The 15,992-nt window shown below is 42.5% G+C and overlaps 1 protein-coding gene across 4 annotated transcripts in view; it reads left to right on the top strand.

Moving 5' to 3' along the window:
* Positions 1–15,992, top strand: part of AFF2 (AF4/FMR2 family member 2) — a 384,550-nt gene that overhangs the window by 353,309 nt on the left and 15,249 nt on the right. For 3 of the 4 annotated variants that reach the window (XM_033137048.1, XM_033137051.1, XM_033137050.1), the window contains exons 12-16: positions 2,451–2,575; positions 7,442–7,658; positions 8,779–8,915; positions 12,549–12,612; positions 15,779–15,915. In XM_033137048.1, coding sequence (XP_032992939.1) covers positions 2,451–2,575; positions 7,442–7,658; positions 8,779–8,915; positions 12,549–12,612; positions 15,779–15,915 — 680 coding nt within the window. The remainder of the gene's footprint in view (positions 1–2,450; positions 2,576–7,441; positions 7,659–8,778; positions 8,916–12,548; positions 12,613–15,778; positions 15,916–15,992) is intronic. The other variant, XM_033137049.1, reaches the window with a different exon arrangement.

Here is a 15,992-nt window from a genome sequence, read left to right as displayed (position 1 = left end):
AATGCAATATGTTCATGGGGACATCCTGAAAGTATGAAACAGTGCAGCTCAATGAATTATGGATCATTCCCAAAATATAATTATAAACGAGCCTCTTATATACATAGCTTAAGTATGTATACAAACGCAGTGAGAGGTGAGAGTGTGACACTTTCTCTCATTTTGAAAAGATATCCAACCATATTCTGCAAATAAAAAGAAAATTGTTTTGATACAATGCCATACTATACTACCTTGAAAAGTTTAAAGCAGAAGTTTCCAAACTTTTCATGTTGGTGACACACTTTTTAGACATGCATCATTTTGCAACACAGTAATTCAGTTTTACTAGCAAACCAGAAGTTAAACTAACCCCTTATAAGACCATTTGAGCAACACACCTACATACTGCACCTGAGACACACAGTTTAATTGTCCTTGAATCTTCCCATCAGTTTCCATCCTGTTCCACACCAGGGTGGTGCACCACACCCTTTGAGAACCACTGGTTTAGAGTAAATGTATGTTTGGGGGGCAGAGGACATGATAAAATGTGGAGGAAGAGAATAGAAAGAGGTATTTCTCCCTTTTGTATGTTACTAGATCCCCTAGTCATCCAGTGAAGCTGAATGCTTGAAGCTTCAGAGCAGGCAGAAGGAAAGACTTCAAATATAAGGTTCTACAACTGCTGGAAACTTTAAAAAAAAAAGATGAGAATTTAGGAATTCTGGTCCATCAAGCAGGGGAAATGACTGATGGTGACAGCGACCAACTTTAAAATGGAAATTGACAAATTCATGGAGAGTGAGTCTATCAGTGGCTACTAGCCATGGACCTTGTGTCTATGGTGGACTTGATGGGTCTTTGGTCCAATACAACAGGGCTCTCCTTAGCTTTCTAGGTGAGAGGTAAAAAAGACTGTAAAATGTCTCTTCTGGGATTTGCGACACTGTTGAGTGATATATTTTAAGTGCCCAAAGAATCGAGGCCAGATTTCGCTCCAAATTAAATCGGCAATGCCTCCATTAAAACCAGCAGAGGGTACTTGCTGTGACAGTTGCCGAATTATGCCTTTGGGTGTGTGGGTTTTCCTACATAAACAGCTGTGATTTATCAAAATGCCATTCACTTAACTCACAGTCCTCCCTTTCTGCAACAACTACCTGTAAAGTGGAATCCATTGTGATTTGAGAGACAATGCTTTATCATGTGTTCTATGTTATTTTTGCCCAGGGGCATCCCATTGTGTGGGATATGACAGCATGCTTCAAACTGAAATGTGTTTGTTAGAAAGGAAGCAGGGGTTTTATATAAAAAGAGTATTTGCAGAGTCTGAAGCATCTCCCTCCCTTCCCACCCCCTTTGCCTGAAACAGCTCTATTCCTGGTATCAGAATCCAAACGGCTTCATGGTGTTTAAAGGGGGGGTGTAAATCCCCACAAATGTGATGTCAGCCATCACTACCATTTGTCTTCTGAGAATGCCAGCTTCAAAACTGCATAAAGGAGAGGAAACCCAAGGAAAAGGCGTGCCTTCAACCCTGTGCTAGGAGTGAAATGAGTTTGCAAACCACTATCTCCCTGGTCTGTTTCACAGAATAATATGGGAGTGATGTGGTGCTGATAGTATTGGTTGCATCTATCTCTGAAGCCTGTGTTGCAGATTGGTCTACTTGGCTTGACAAACAAGGAAGTGCTTGAGTTCAACTCTCAGGCGCTTGGCATTTTTGGTTCAAGTGTTCCTGGCAGAATTTTGGCTGCAGAACTTGCTCTCTTTGAGCCTCTTCCTCTTTAATAAATGTGCCACTTGCCTGTGTGCCCTCCTTTTCAATACATGCAATACTGATAAGGATGCATTTGAGTCACAAAATGATGGCTTTTTGTCAAGAAAGAGATGTAGACAGGAACAAACCAGTCAATTTCAGATTCCCATTGTCTCACCTGTAATTTTTATATCATGAAAATCCATCAGCACCAGTACAAATTTCTCCTAAGATACACATTTTGTATGCAGTTATAACTGATATACACATTTTTATTGATATAACAAGTTGAATAAATAAAAACAGAAAAAGTGGTGGTGCAAGAATAATATACAAGCAGTTTACCCAAATATGGTGCATTTTTGTATATTATTTACACTAATATATGCAATTTTTGTGCAGACTCTTTAGAGAACTGCATCACAAATTTCAGAGACATGCAGGAATTCAAAACTTTGTTGAATTTTGGCTTGTATATTGGTTTGAGAAGTGTGAATTGGTAATTTCTTGCCAGAGAAGGAGGAAATTGTATTTTTAACAAGTATTTTTTGACCAATCCCAAACTGCCTGTCTGAATGCAACCTTGCTTACAGTTAGTTGAGAGATTCATTGTGATTTCTTGCATTCTGCTATAGTTGGTAATGTTGGTGTTAGGAGATTTTGTGTTTATAAAGCCATAATTGACTGTTTTCTGTTTTTGTGGTTGAAGCAGTCTGAAAACCAAGACACGCTTGGCGAAAACAAGAAACAGCGTTTGGAGGAGGCTTCTGCAATGTGTTTGCTTCCACCCTGCATCTCCCCAATACCCAACCACAGAGTACCAAGTACTAAAGAGTAAGTAATTCCTGATATTAAGATTGTCCTTTACAGCATGGTTGTTCAGATCCAGTTGTCATAGGGAAGCCTCTCCTTACCATTTACCAATAGGGCCAGCTTTACCATTAGGCTGAATTAAGTGGCTGTCTTAGCTGGTTTTGTGTGTCATGAAACGGCAAAAAAGTGCTTGTGTGATTGTCAGCCTTGGGTACCTTTGCATGATGACTGTGTGTGTGTGTGTGTGTGTGTGTGGTGGGTGGGTGTAGATTGCTGTTCATCCTCAGCTGCAGGAAGTATTGGGCCAGCCCTAAATATTCCTGTTATGCAAAAGAATCTTATAACATCATCTCTTTATGGCCGCAGTGGACTTTTCTGTCTTACACTAATGGAATGCAATTTGCATACTTTTATAGGTGACAAGAATTTCTTGAGCGAGCATCTGCCTGTCTTTCTAACCAGAATGCTAAGGAGAGGATTGTGGGAATTCCTTAGAAACTATTTGAAACTGTTCGTGTTAATTGGGTTAATCTTTTTGGACTTGGTCCCATCAGCCCCAGCTAGCATGGCTAATAGTCAGGGACGCTGGGAGTTATCGTCCAAAACATCCAGACATCCAGAGGTTCCCAATCCCTGAGTCAGCAACAGTTTTGCAAATATTCTGAATAGTGTATATACAATATGGGTGCAACATTTCAGTCACGTTGTTCATGTTCCCTGTTTGTAGCGTGCACAAGAAAGGACACCCTTATAATTTGTTAAGTATCAAAATACTTAAGAGAATGAATAGCTTTTTGAACCTTCAATTGATGTCCCAGTTAAAAGTGGCTCAAAACCAATATAGCTCATTACCACTCACGTTGACCTTTATTTCCCATATCTCTCTTCATTGAGGCAGTTCTTAATATTATACATAACTATTACTACAAGCATCATGTGGGAGGGATCAATATCCCCCCACCTCGTGTGCCCAGCTTTATCCTTTTATTAATTTTAAAGCCCTTACTTTGGACTGATTATAGCAAAGATATTTACGTTATTAAATAATCCCACAATTAACAGGTAAATAATCTCCTTTAAAACCACTGTGAACCAAATCAACCAGTTCCCAAACTCGCTTATGTCTGTGTAATTACTATCTGCACTTAATGCCAACAGTGCAGAGTTACAATGTTTAAATCCCCCATTTCTCAAGTCTGAAAAAGACACTGATAGTTTGCATGGTGTTAGATGCATTTTAAAAATGATACACATTTTCTCCGTGGCATTTCTTCAAACACATAAGTTTATCTTTCTCTAACTCTTACATTATTTTTTATGAATCTTTTATTTCCTGCCTCCAAGCCTTAGGGATCTACCCCAACCTGATGTTTCTTAATTTGAGCTTGTTTTCTAGGTCATTAATTTGATTCCTTAGAGCTCTGAAACCATTGGTATCTTCTGTTAAAATATAATTGTGCTCATCAATAGTTATTTCCCCTATGCTAGCTTTCCATTCCCCTGATCCCAGATGCTGCTAGTTGCCAAGCAATTTTTTTCAACTTTCTTAACTCGTATATTTAACTAAGACCACGCTCACATTGCAGTTTATTATTAATCTCCTCCAAGTTAATATTTAACCCAATCCACTTTGATAACTTAGTTCCAGAGGAGCACACAAATACAAAAGTTTAAAGCAAAGAATCAAGAATATCCTCCAAAAAGAATATATGGAAAATCTGGCAGCAAAGTGACTTTGCTGAGGTTATTATAATGGGCTACACAGACTATTCCCCCACTTTTATTTTTGAACTAATAATAGCTATTTCAGAATAGGTTGAGCTATTTCTCCAATATATATAATTGTGAAAATAACCACTCTTTTCACTGGTTGCTGCAGCTTCAGTACAATTGTTGGGGCGGAGGGTTCACAATTACTTTTCCCTTCATAGACATGTCAGATGGGTGTCCTCAGCCAATTGGGAGGATGTAGTGAATGTGCTCCCATCACAGTGCTACACGATGGTGTCATTGTGGGCAAATGAAATCAATTCAAATTGAGAGCAGGAATGCAGAGTAAATTAATAGGTGGACACTTTTAAAGCAATTGCTGGACATAGTCAGCAACGTGAAGTGCTCCATGCTCATGGACTTCACCAATATTCATCTTCAGGTTCTTCTTTTTACTGTTATTTCTTAGTCTCAGAACCACGGTTTCTAGCTCTCTGCACAGCCCTACACTTTGCAAGGATTCAATTCCTAACTGAATTAATGTTATCTCTGGGCAAACCAAATCAGACTATTTTCTCATCTTTTACTCCCATGCTAAAGAATCAGTCCAATGTAGTTATCTCTTCTTTTTAATTACTGTTGCAGGTGTTTTTTATATTAATAATACTTATATGCCAATAATATGTGAAATCCCTAAGTGCTCTATATAAAACACAATGAGATAATTATAAAAGAAAGTTTGTGTGTGCGCACACACATTTTATAACCAAAAATGCAAAGAAATGTAGCAGAGACTCCATCGATAAAATATGAATTACAGTAATAATTATTCATAGATGTCTCCCATCAAGGGCAGACTTTGGTCTTTCAAATTTCAACAGCACCCTGTGCCAGGCCCAGATTTGGTGTCCTCCCTGCCTCTCACCTTCCATTCTGCTCAGTTCAATTCATCATAGTTGAGACACCCTGTGGTTCCCCCCTAGACTTTGTCCCCAGTACAGCAGAACCAGTCGTACTACCCTAAATGCACCCTCTGCTCCCATGCTGTTCAAGTGATATTTGAATGGTAGAATCACAGGGAGTAGAAAAATCTAAAGGCTGCTCAGCAGGTGCAACAGGCTTGAGAGTCTTGATCTCAGTGTCATGGGTTTGAGCCCCACATTGGGCAAGAGATTCCTGCAGTGCAGAGGGGTTGGACTAGATGACAGTGGTAGTCCCTTCCAACTCCATGATTCTTTGATTCTAAACTTACCATCCCCAGAGAGATAAAATGCTAATGGGGTACAGGTGCTTCTTACACTTTGTGATTCCATTATTCAGATGCTACTGCAGTTCCTTGGGATCCACCCAAAGGACTGTGGGACAGCATGAGAATTAGGGCTTAGGAGTTTCTCACACAGATTAGAAACCCTTCCCTCATCTACGGACATACTTGGAAAGGTTAAATGAAATCTATTCTTTACCACACATTCAACACCCTCTTACAAAGGTCTGGTTAAAGCAAGTTGAACATGGGAAGTTACATTTCACCCAGTCAGACTCTTGATCCATCCAGGTCAGCATTTTTACACCAACCAGATGCTGCTCTCCATGTTTCCATGCAGTGACCTTTCCCTGGAGATGCCGGGGTTGAAACTGCAGTCTTCTGCATGCAGAGGGTATGCTCTACCACCAAGCTGTTGCCCCTGCCATAGCAAACTACTTTGCACTCAGTTCTCTTGAATATGTATTCTTAGCTAAGAATCAGATAGATGGATAGATAGATAAAACATATGTGGAAGAAGGGCAATTAAATGCCCATTTTGATGAAACTTGTTTTTAATTTGCTAATGGCCACAATTAGGGAATAACTGGAATAGATGCTACTATCGCAAAAGCTCGGGAAGCACGCTGCCAGCTGAGGCCATTGAATTTCCCCCAATCGAGAAATCAAGCTGCTTTGCTTTCCTTGTTCCTCTTTGATTTGTTGCTTTGAGGTATTGTAAATCTATAACTGCCTGACACTGACTTAAATTGACTAAGAGGGAGACATAAATTCTTGTTGACTTAATTTGCTATTGAAAATTTGAGTCAATAATCATGAAAAGTAAATGGCTGTAGAATGCAATATGAGTTGTCTAAGGAAAAATTAAAATTCAAGTAATCTTCATTGACTGGACTAGGGCAGTAACTAAAATAGTAATAATAATATAATAAAATCCATGGTCAAATTAACATGTTAAGAAATCAGCTAGGTATATTTGCCTCTCCTTTTTTTATGGTTAAGGTTTAAATGTCGGTCTTTTTTTCCCCTAGGGGTGGTGGGAAAACATTTCCAAGGCACTAAGATCATTTATTCATTTATTGAAACAATTTTTATGCTGCTTAACCACAATAGCCTCTAAGAAGCTTACAAAAAACGCAATACCAAAAAACAATAGTTAAAACTATAAATTCAAACATCAATTAAAATGCCCGTTAGAATGAAAAAAAAAACCCAAAAAGTATTCAGTAAGTGCCAGAAGTTCAACAGAGAGGTGGCCTTTCTAACCTCAACTAGAATAAAGTTTCATAAAATTGGACCCACAATATTAGCAAATTGTTCCTGTTGGGTACAAACTGTGTGTCTGAGCCATGGAGAATTGCAAACTCCCCCTAAATAGGCAGGGAGATAAAGGATAAGACAGCCCCTGAGCTGTAACTTGGACCCAAGTTGTTAAGGGCCTTGTAAATTAATACAAGAATCTTAAACCTGGGCTGATAGTGGATGGGCATTCAGTGCAAGATTTCAATCACTGGACTAATGTGCTGGCAATCATCTGTCCCCCATCAGCAGTCTAGCTGCAGTGTTTTGCTGGAGCCTCTGAAGAGCAGTTACTATATTAGCCATTTTGGATGGACTCAAGTTGCAGGGCATACTTTTGGAGTGCCTCAGCTATGTAGAGCAAGCACTTACACACAGCACTGTCACCTGAAATTCACGGGGAAGGTACACATGTGCCTTCTGAATGCAGCAGCTGCTGCTGCTGCAATAGCAGCAGCAGCAGCAGCAGGAAACTCTTGGAAACCCAGGGCCCAGAACTTGACCAGCGGGAACTCCTGTTGACTCAACAGGAGGCACAAAAGAATCTGGCTGGAATTTGCCGGTGTCAACGCATCCCAGGTTATAACAACAGGTCCTTCTTTCTCGCTTGGCAGCACCAGCTCAGCGAAAAAGGCAACAAGGAAAAGGGAAGAGAAGCTGTTTCCACCCCCGTTGTCTCCTCTGCTCAATGAGACGGCAGCCCGGCGGAGCAGCAGCAGTGGCAGCTCCTTTGGCCAAGAGAACAACCTCTCAAATCCCTTGCAGGCCAGCACCTCCTCCAAACACCGGAAAAATGAGAACAAATCCGCTTCTAGCACAAAGGGGAGCTGTGTAAGTCACTCAGGGACACTCGAGAACAGGGATTGCCTTGTACCAGAGCAAACTGTTGCTCCGCCATGCCCTGTCCCCAGAGTAGCCAATGTGGCGTTCTCCCGATGTTGATGGATTCCAGCTCCCATAATCCCTCACTGTGGGCCATGATGGCTGTGTGGCTGATGGGAGTTGGGGGGTGTCCAAATAGGATCTATACTGTTTGCTGCAGGTTGGCCAAACACAGTCAATGATGGGCTTAAAGTGTTCTAGGGAAAACTTGGGGGGGCAAATTTGGGGGGACTTTTTGACAACGGGGTGAAAAGGGGAAATGCAGAATTGACTTCCCTTTATTACCATGCCTGTTTTGCAACAGTGATCATTCCAAGGTGAGAGGGGAAAATACTGACCTCCACCAGCTGCTACCATTTCCCCACTGACTCTCCTCCCCATTAGAGCAGCACTATATCATGATGTGATGTTGTTCAGGGAGAGGGGCAGTGGGGGGGAAGTGTTAACTGCCATTTGGCATCCACAAGGGGGGAAAGGGTCACCACCAGTAAGTTCACCCTTTCTCAGTTTTGCAAAAATGGAAAGAAAGAAAAAACCCGGGTCAGCATCTGTATGCGGAAAATTGCAAGGGGGAGATTGTCCTTCACCCCAGTTAGCAAAATGCCTTGGGCTGGGCATGCTATTTTGTAATGTCCTATAGCAATTTAATAGAATTAAGTCATTATTTTAATGGATGTTGATTTAAATGTGTAGGGGAGGAAGTTTGTGAATTATTTTTCAGCGGCCGTCCCACTGCTTATCCCCAGTTCCAGCCCTAATCATCGGATCCTGTGAGTCTTTCACTTGCCATTCATCTTCTTTATTTTAATAAGCAAGCGATGCTACAAGGCGTCCACGCTGACATTACACCTTCCTAGAAGTGGGTGTTAATGATACCGTGCGTGTGAGCAATATGTAGCTGCTTGTTCTTAATTAATCTACTGAGCTTGACTTGTGACATAAGGGCTGCGAGATGCAAAATATGTGCCTTGGTTTTAATTTTGAGACACACAAACTTGCTTAACACGACATCTAGAGATACTATTAGCACAAAAACCAAAGCCGCTAATTAAAAAATCACTTTCTGCAGGAGGAAGATTCCCACAGCAGGTCCTCAAATGCTCTGCCCGACACCAGCCACCCAGAGAGTGGCATCTGGCCTGCCACTCCTGCCTTCACCAATGGGAATCGTGATCCAAGGAGACCTAAAATAACATTTGATGATACGTAAGTAGTTAGATCAAACCTACACAGCCATTTCTTGTTCATGCTTTAAATTGGAAGAGCCCTGCAATTGCCTAGGTTTGAGGCACAGACTCTGAGGAAATGTGGGAGTTGCCTGTAACTGCAGCAGCAGCTGACATGGTACCCTCTGGATTTGCTGCTGGGCTCCAGCTCTTAGGAATATAGGAATCTGCCTTATACTGAATCAGACTGACTGGCAGCAGCTCTATGGGGTTTCAGGCAGGGAGCCTGTCCCAGCCATACCTAGAGATGCCAGGGGTTGAACTTGGGACCTCCTGCATGCAAGGTACGGTCCTTCCCAAATCTAAGCATCCCTGAATGCATTGGCTATGCTGGCTGGTGCTGGTGGGATTTGTAGTCCAACTACATCCAGAGGGAGCCACCTTGAATAGAATAGAATAGAATTTTATTTACGGCCATAGGCCCATACAAATAAAAAACACATAGAAAACAGTTTGTGCAAGTGGGAACAACAGCCGCTAAAACCCCACAGTAACAATAAAATACAATAAAATAGAATGGCAAACTAAGCCTTAGCTAGCTTGTAGTGCTCCTTGGCGTCGCTTTTGGGTAAGGACAGCGACCAGGAACCTTGCCACTTTCAGGGTCGTATGAGCGTCCTTATCCTGCAAGATTTGGGCAAGGTGGAATTCTGGTGGGGTGCCTTCTAGTTTCTGTATGATTGATCCCAGCAAATTTGCCCGTGGCACGTTGAACAAGGGGCAAGCGAACATAATGTGCTGGAGAGACTCCAGTGTCTCCTTATCACATTTGCACATGGCAGAGGCTTGGCCCTTTGAGAATCTATGTCTCAGGACGTTGGAGGGAAAAACATTGAACCTCGCTTTGGTGAAGGCCACCTTTTGGTGAAGGGCACCACCTTGATTTTCCTTGCTGCACTTTATAAATTAAGGAATATTTTTACGCATGGGGAATTCTTACTGCACATGTTGCAAGAATTCAGTTCCAGTTCTTGAGATGTTTGGAACATCTGCATTTCCAAAGAGCTGATATATAGGCAGTAGCTGGGAAATATTGACGGAGGCAAAATGTTAGAGATCTCCTATGTTTGAGTATAAGAACATGACATAATTAGGACCTTAGTGGATTAGGACAGCTTCCTATGTGTGCACTTAACTGAAAGTAAGCCCCACTGAATTTGTTAGGACTTGGTGCCCCAGCCAGCATGGCTAATGGCCAAGGAAGATGGTAAGATGTAGTTTAGCGATATCTGCAGGGTCAAGACTTCCTCATACCTGATCAAACCCCTTCATGTGGTCCATGGCCTCAATCTTCTCCATGACCACCACAATGACTATTTAAACTACAAAAACTAGGCATGCTCAGAGTATTCCTGCAACTAGCATCATGACTAGTTTTGCCCTTAGGGCCAAATCTCATCTTCTCTCCCTGTGCCTCTTTTAACTGGAGATTCCAGGAATTGAACATATACCGTTTTGCGTTGCCGCTATTGCCACTATCCTCCTTTAGGTATTTGTGTGGAATTTTAGCTTGACCATCATGTTAGGACTATATACATCTTCTCTTTTTCCTGTTGCATAATTTTACATTTTAGCTTTTCTAATGGAACCTTGTTACGGTTAATCACTTTGAATTGTTTCTCTTTTCCTTCTGTTCAGCAAAGTTTAATAGGCCCCTTTGGGCTCCTGGTTTCCACAGTTAGCCATTTTGCAGCCAGCTCATCAATCACTTCTTTGCATCCAGCAGCTTAGCACTGATAAGACTGAAAGAAGCAAAAATAAATGGGCGCCTCTCCTCCTAGAAACCAGTCAGCGCTTTTTATCAGATATTTGACATACAAGAGCATTCTACAAACATAAGGCTTAGCCATGGCTTCCACTTAACTGCAGTGAAGCTTTGCATCTAAATACCTAAACAGTGGTTAATAATTGGCTGCAAGCCAGGAAGAGAGCTTATTTGTGGAGGCATGAGTTTTAAAATCATTATTTGTTTTAACCATGGTTAAGCATTACATCTACACTGAACAAGCCATGGTTACAATAATTCCCTCATGCCTCGAGGCTCCCTGGCATCTCTAGGTCTCATCAGTGTCTCCCTCCAAGAGGCAGGGCCTAGTTCAGGACAGTAAACCATTGTTTGAATCTCCCTTGGTTAAGATCCAAAACATATAGTCAGTGTCGGATAGTGGGCACACTGTCAGGCTAGAAGAACTAAGGTGACCCAGCTGAGCCAGGAAGCTCAAGTGCCCTTGGGCCAGTCACACTCTCAGCCTAACCTGCCTCATGATATGGTGACAAGGATAAAACAGGACTGGAAAGCCATGTAGAAGGGCAATAGTTTCTTGGAATAATTATAAAAAAAACTGTTCAAGGCAACAAGTCCTATTGGTATTAAGCTTCAGACATCAGCTAAAAACCACTTAAGCTTTCCCTAGAGCATAATCCAGCCATGTGTATTGATGAACAATTTGTTTCCTTTACTTTTTTTCTTTTTATGCCACACTAGCTACCAGTCTGTTTGATTCCAGGCACAATTCAAAGTGCTGGTTGTGACCTATAAAGCCCTATAAAGGTCCAAGCTCTTTGAAAAACCATATTCCCTCATAGAAACCTGTCTGTTGTTTTGAGAGCTTTCAGGGAGGCCCTTCTCTTAGTCCTGCCACTCTCACAGGCATACTTGGTGGAGATGTAGGAGAGGGCCTTCTTGGTGGTTGCTCCCAGACTCTGGAACTCCCTCCCTGGAGGAGCTGGACTGGCTCCCTCCTTGCTGTCCTTCTGCCAGCAGGTGAAGACTTTCTCGTTCCAACAGGCTTTGGGAATCTGATTGCTTTTAATGAAAGCCCTGGTGCAATGCTGCTGCTGTTGTTTTTTATAACTATCTGCCTGTTTTTTTAATATCTTTTATATAGTTTTAATTCTGTTAATGTTTTATTTATTTTTCCTATGTTTTTAGCTGCTCTTATTTTGTCCGTAAGCTGCCTAGAGTCCCTGTCAAAGGAAAAGGCAGGGTATAAATACATAATAAGGATATTTGTGAGGATTTGGTTTTTCACCACATAAAACATATGTGATCAAGCTCACTGCGATTCTGTATGATAAACTAAACAAGTGTTAACCAGGTGTAAACACCAAGTCTAAACCAGGCCAATGAAACAAGAGCAGCTAACACAGAAGCCAGCCTGCCAACACTTTCATCACCATCACTGAAACAAAATAGGAAATTCTTTCCAGTAGCACCTTAGAGACCAACTGGGTTTGTTCTTGGTATGAGCTTTCGTGTGCATGCACACTTCTTCAGATGCACACGAAAGCTCATACCAAGAACAAACCCAGTTGGTCTCTAAGGTGCTACTGGAAAGAATTTCCCATTTTGTTTCGACTATGGCAGACCAACACGGCTACCCACCTGTAACCATCACCATCACTAACCTGGACAGTGTGGGGAAGGGGCAGCGGCAAGCTTGGAGCCATACCAGGGCACCAATATTGCCCATCCAACACTCCTCCCAGTGTGCCCACATGGTCCCAACCTCGCCAGCACCCTGCTGTGCCCATTCTAAACAGATGATGAAACTGGAGCCTCATTTGCTACTGCTGCTGCTGCTGCTTACTCTTGTTCTCCTTGTTTTCTCAGGCTTCGCAATGCAGATCACTACATGCAGGAGGCCAAGAAGCTAAAGCACAAAGCAGATGCCCTGGTAGGTCTCCACATTCTACTTTTTTTTCCCCCTGCGCCTTGTAAGGCAGTTTGCTCAGAACTGCAAAGGTATTGTGATAAGCCAGAGGGCTGCTTCAGATTTGCATGGTGTATTAAAGTGTGCAATTAATTACTCTAATTATTGGCGCAGAGCACCATTAATTAGCAGAATCTGCACATCATCTGCAGTAACACAGGGTGTTCTCAGATAATGTCTTCTGGCCAAGTGGCAGCAGTCAGGCCGTTCAAAGTTGGATTTACCAATCAATTGCAGGGCGGCCATTTAGGCGGCACACCCCCCCCCCCCCATGGAAAATGCATCTCTCTCCAAAGCTAGAGCACTAACAAGGACACGGATTTGTCCTCATTGCATATGCTAATATATGTGTATAGATGCAGATTTGGAAATAATTACTATAATTTAAATAAGGAAGACAGTATATCTAACCATAGTGAGGAAAACTATGACCAAGGGACTAGAGCCTCCTATCCAACCCTGATTCCAACTGGGATAACAATATTCACTTGGAAAGCTTGTTGAAAGAGCTGGAAATATTAGAAGGCTTGTTGGAAGGTTGCACCCCATTGTTCAATCTATCCTGTTGCTATGCCCTGTACAGTGGATCAGATGTGGGCATGATTTAACACCAGTCCCTCTTCCCAGGGAACTCTGCAAAGCATAGCTCTGCAAGGGGAATGGGGTTCTGCTAGCAAGCATCTGCACCTACAGTTCCAGAATTATTTGGGGGAACCTATGATTACTGTTGAGAGTGGTATAAAAGTACTTTAAGAGGACAGTGCAGGTGTAGCCTGTTTGCGCAGCATTTATTCTGGCTGGTAGTAACTATCCAGGGTCTTGGCCTCTGCTCCCTTTGTAGCGCGGGAAGGATGTGCTTTGGGTGGAAACAGGGTTCCTCTGCATGCAAAGAAGCCACTCTCTCACTTGGCTGCATTCCCTTCCTTGATCCGCTCCTGGCATAATTCAGAATTTGGACTGTGCCGTGTGCTCATCACTGAACTCATATTCATACTTCTTGAAGGGCCTGTTCCACGATGGGGACCCGAGCTTATTTGCTGATGCCGGACTATGGCGAGCATGCTCATAAACATAGCTATCCATTGATGAATATTTCCAAAAGCACCTTACCGTGGCTGGTTGACCTTTAAAGGAGCTCTAACATTTGTTTACCCCTTGGAGCCCACTAGCGAACAGTTGGAGGCAATAGCTCATGGCCGCATCTGCACACCATGCCAGTTTGTTCACCCCACCCTACCCAACCTTGTGCTCTACTCCCTACTGCCCAATTTGCTCAGCATATTGATGAGCCTTTCATCTTGCTCCCTTTACCTGCGTCTGGCAGAATTGAGTCTGTTTCTCATGCAGCACTAATGCAAAAAGGCACCGTGCATCATGCTGCTGCCTGGAGGATGCTCTTTCCCATCACATGGCATTGCTGAATATCCCCTATGCTCTGCCTGGAATGCAGAGACAAGCACCATTTAACAACTTGACAGCAGCCTCACATGACCATCACAGACCTCTCATGTATCAATCATGGCTAAGGAACAATATGTATTTGACCCTATTTTTTTACCCCATCCCTGAGCCTCCTGTTATTCTTGCCAGGGCCCTCATCACGTGCCCCCTCTTTTTTTTCCTGGATATGCCTGCAGTTTGTTATCTCCATGTCCAATCAAGTCACCTCAAGTAGCTGTCACCTTTCTGACAAACTAGGTGTGACATTAGAGTCATCTTTGCACTTAGTGTTAGGAGGGTTGTATTTTTTATATAAATAATCAGTGCAGATTGCATCAGTTTGGGGTGGTTGATAAATAATGGGAACAGAGCATGCATGGAGAGGGAATTTAACACTTTGCTCCCCTCGTCTTGAGGGAAATTTTATCTTCATCATTACTTTTCATTGGCACCAGTGAGGGATTTCCACCCAATGTGAGAGTAGAGGGGTCTTCAGAAGAGGGGTTCCCCTCAGGGCTTCACTGATCCTAATGTAGAAAGAGGCAGGTGCACAGGTGAGGCACAAAATCAACAAACCGCCCTTCAAATGTACATTAAGTCTTTCTTGGTGATTAAGTCATGATTGTTCATGTGTATATCCACATCAGCTGCACACAGAAGCTGTCTTCAGGCATTCATAAGTGGCGTAAATGTCGGAGAGAGAAGGGAGTGCATGCATGCTAGCTTCACACACTGTTGCTGTTCCAGTTACCCTTCAAGGGTTTTACTCAAAGGGAGCCTCCGCTACACAGAGAAGCTCCCCGCGCATTCTAGAACCCTGAAAGATAAGGGTGAAGTATGGCTGTCTCCCTCATTCACCTTCAGCAGGCATTTTAAAAATAAGAAAGGTCCTGTTCACTGAAACATTTGATGGCCGAAAGATACTGTTTTTCAGGGGCTTATCCTGTGGCTATCTTCCATTTCATAGCAATTTCCAAACATGCTGCCACCAACTTGAAGGAGATTAATGATTTCTACAGTACAACCTCATTATGGGTGTTCCTTGGGTGTCTCGTGTACTTACCCGGCTTCGCTTCACATTGGTTTGTGACTTGACTGTTGCTTCAGCAGCGAAAATTTAAAAAAACAACTATGCATAGATGGGTATAATACTATTCATGGCAACCTTAACATTATCAGCTATGAAGATACGTGACTTTTAAATTTTTCTCAGATGTTTTAAATGTGGGGGTTTTGCAGCGGGGAGGTGAAAAAATGATATGGTTTGCCATTTGCTTCCTATTTGGGAGGAAGAGTTAAAGAATAGAGGAGTCTTTCCCACTGCAAACAGTCTCCCTCCAACTGGTGGAGGACAATGTGGAAGAGGGTGACAGAGCTATCGTGCTCATTTTGGCCACTTACGGATGCATGGATAAGGCTGAAGTGTACAGTTGATGCAGATATACCTGTGAATGAAGACCTTCAGCCTTCCTTTGAAGCTCATGGCTGTAGAACCATTCATTTAAGCCACTTACAGATGCTGAAATATAGGGCTGTGGCTCTTCCTTGCTGGAGTGGGACTATAAACGCTACAAGAGCTCACCATCTCTGGTTTTGACAAAAACGTGTGAACCATTGGGCTCGTGTATGTCTATCCCGAAGTCAAACCTGTGGCATTATCTTGAATGTGCTTCTTCTTCCCCCTTTTCAGATGGAAAAGTTTGGCAAAGCGGTGAATTATGCTGACGCTGCCCTTTCTTTCATCGAGTGCGGCAATGCTATGGAGCGCGATCCATTAGAGGCGAAATCTCCATACACTATGTACTCCGAGACTGTGGAACTCATCAGGTTAATGGCTTTCCTGTGATCATTCTCATAATCTCATTTCACTCATAATTAGAACTTGCTACGCTTTTTAAAAGTAT

The sequence above is a fragment of the Lacerta agilis genome, chromosome Z (assembly GCF_009819535.1).
Source record: "Lacerta agilis isolate rLacAgi1 chromosome Z, rLacAgi1.pri, whole genome shotgun sequence".
Classification (NCBI taxonomy): Eukaryota; Metazoa; Chordata; class Lepidosauria; order Squamata; family Lacertidae; genus Lacerta; species Lacerta agilis.
The sequence above is the reverse complement of the archived record's forward strand: the minus strand, read 5'-3'. Positions and strand labels throughout refer to the sequence as shown.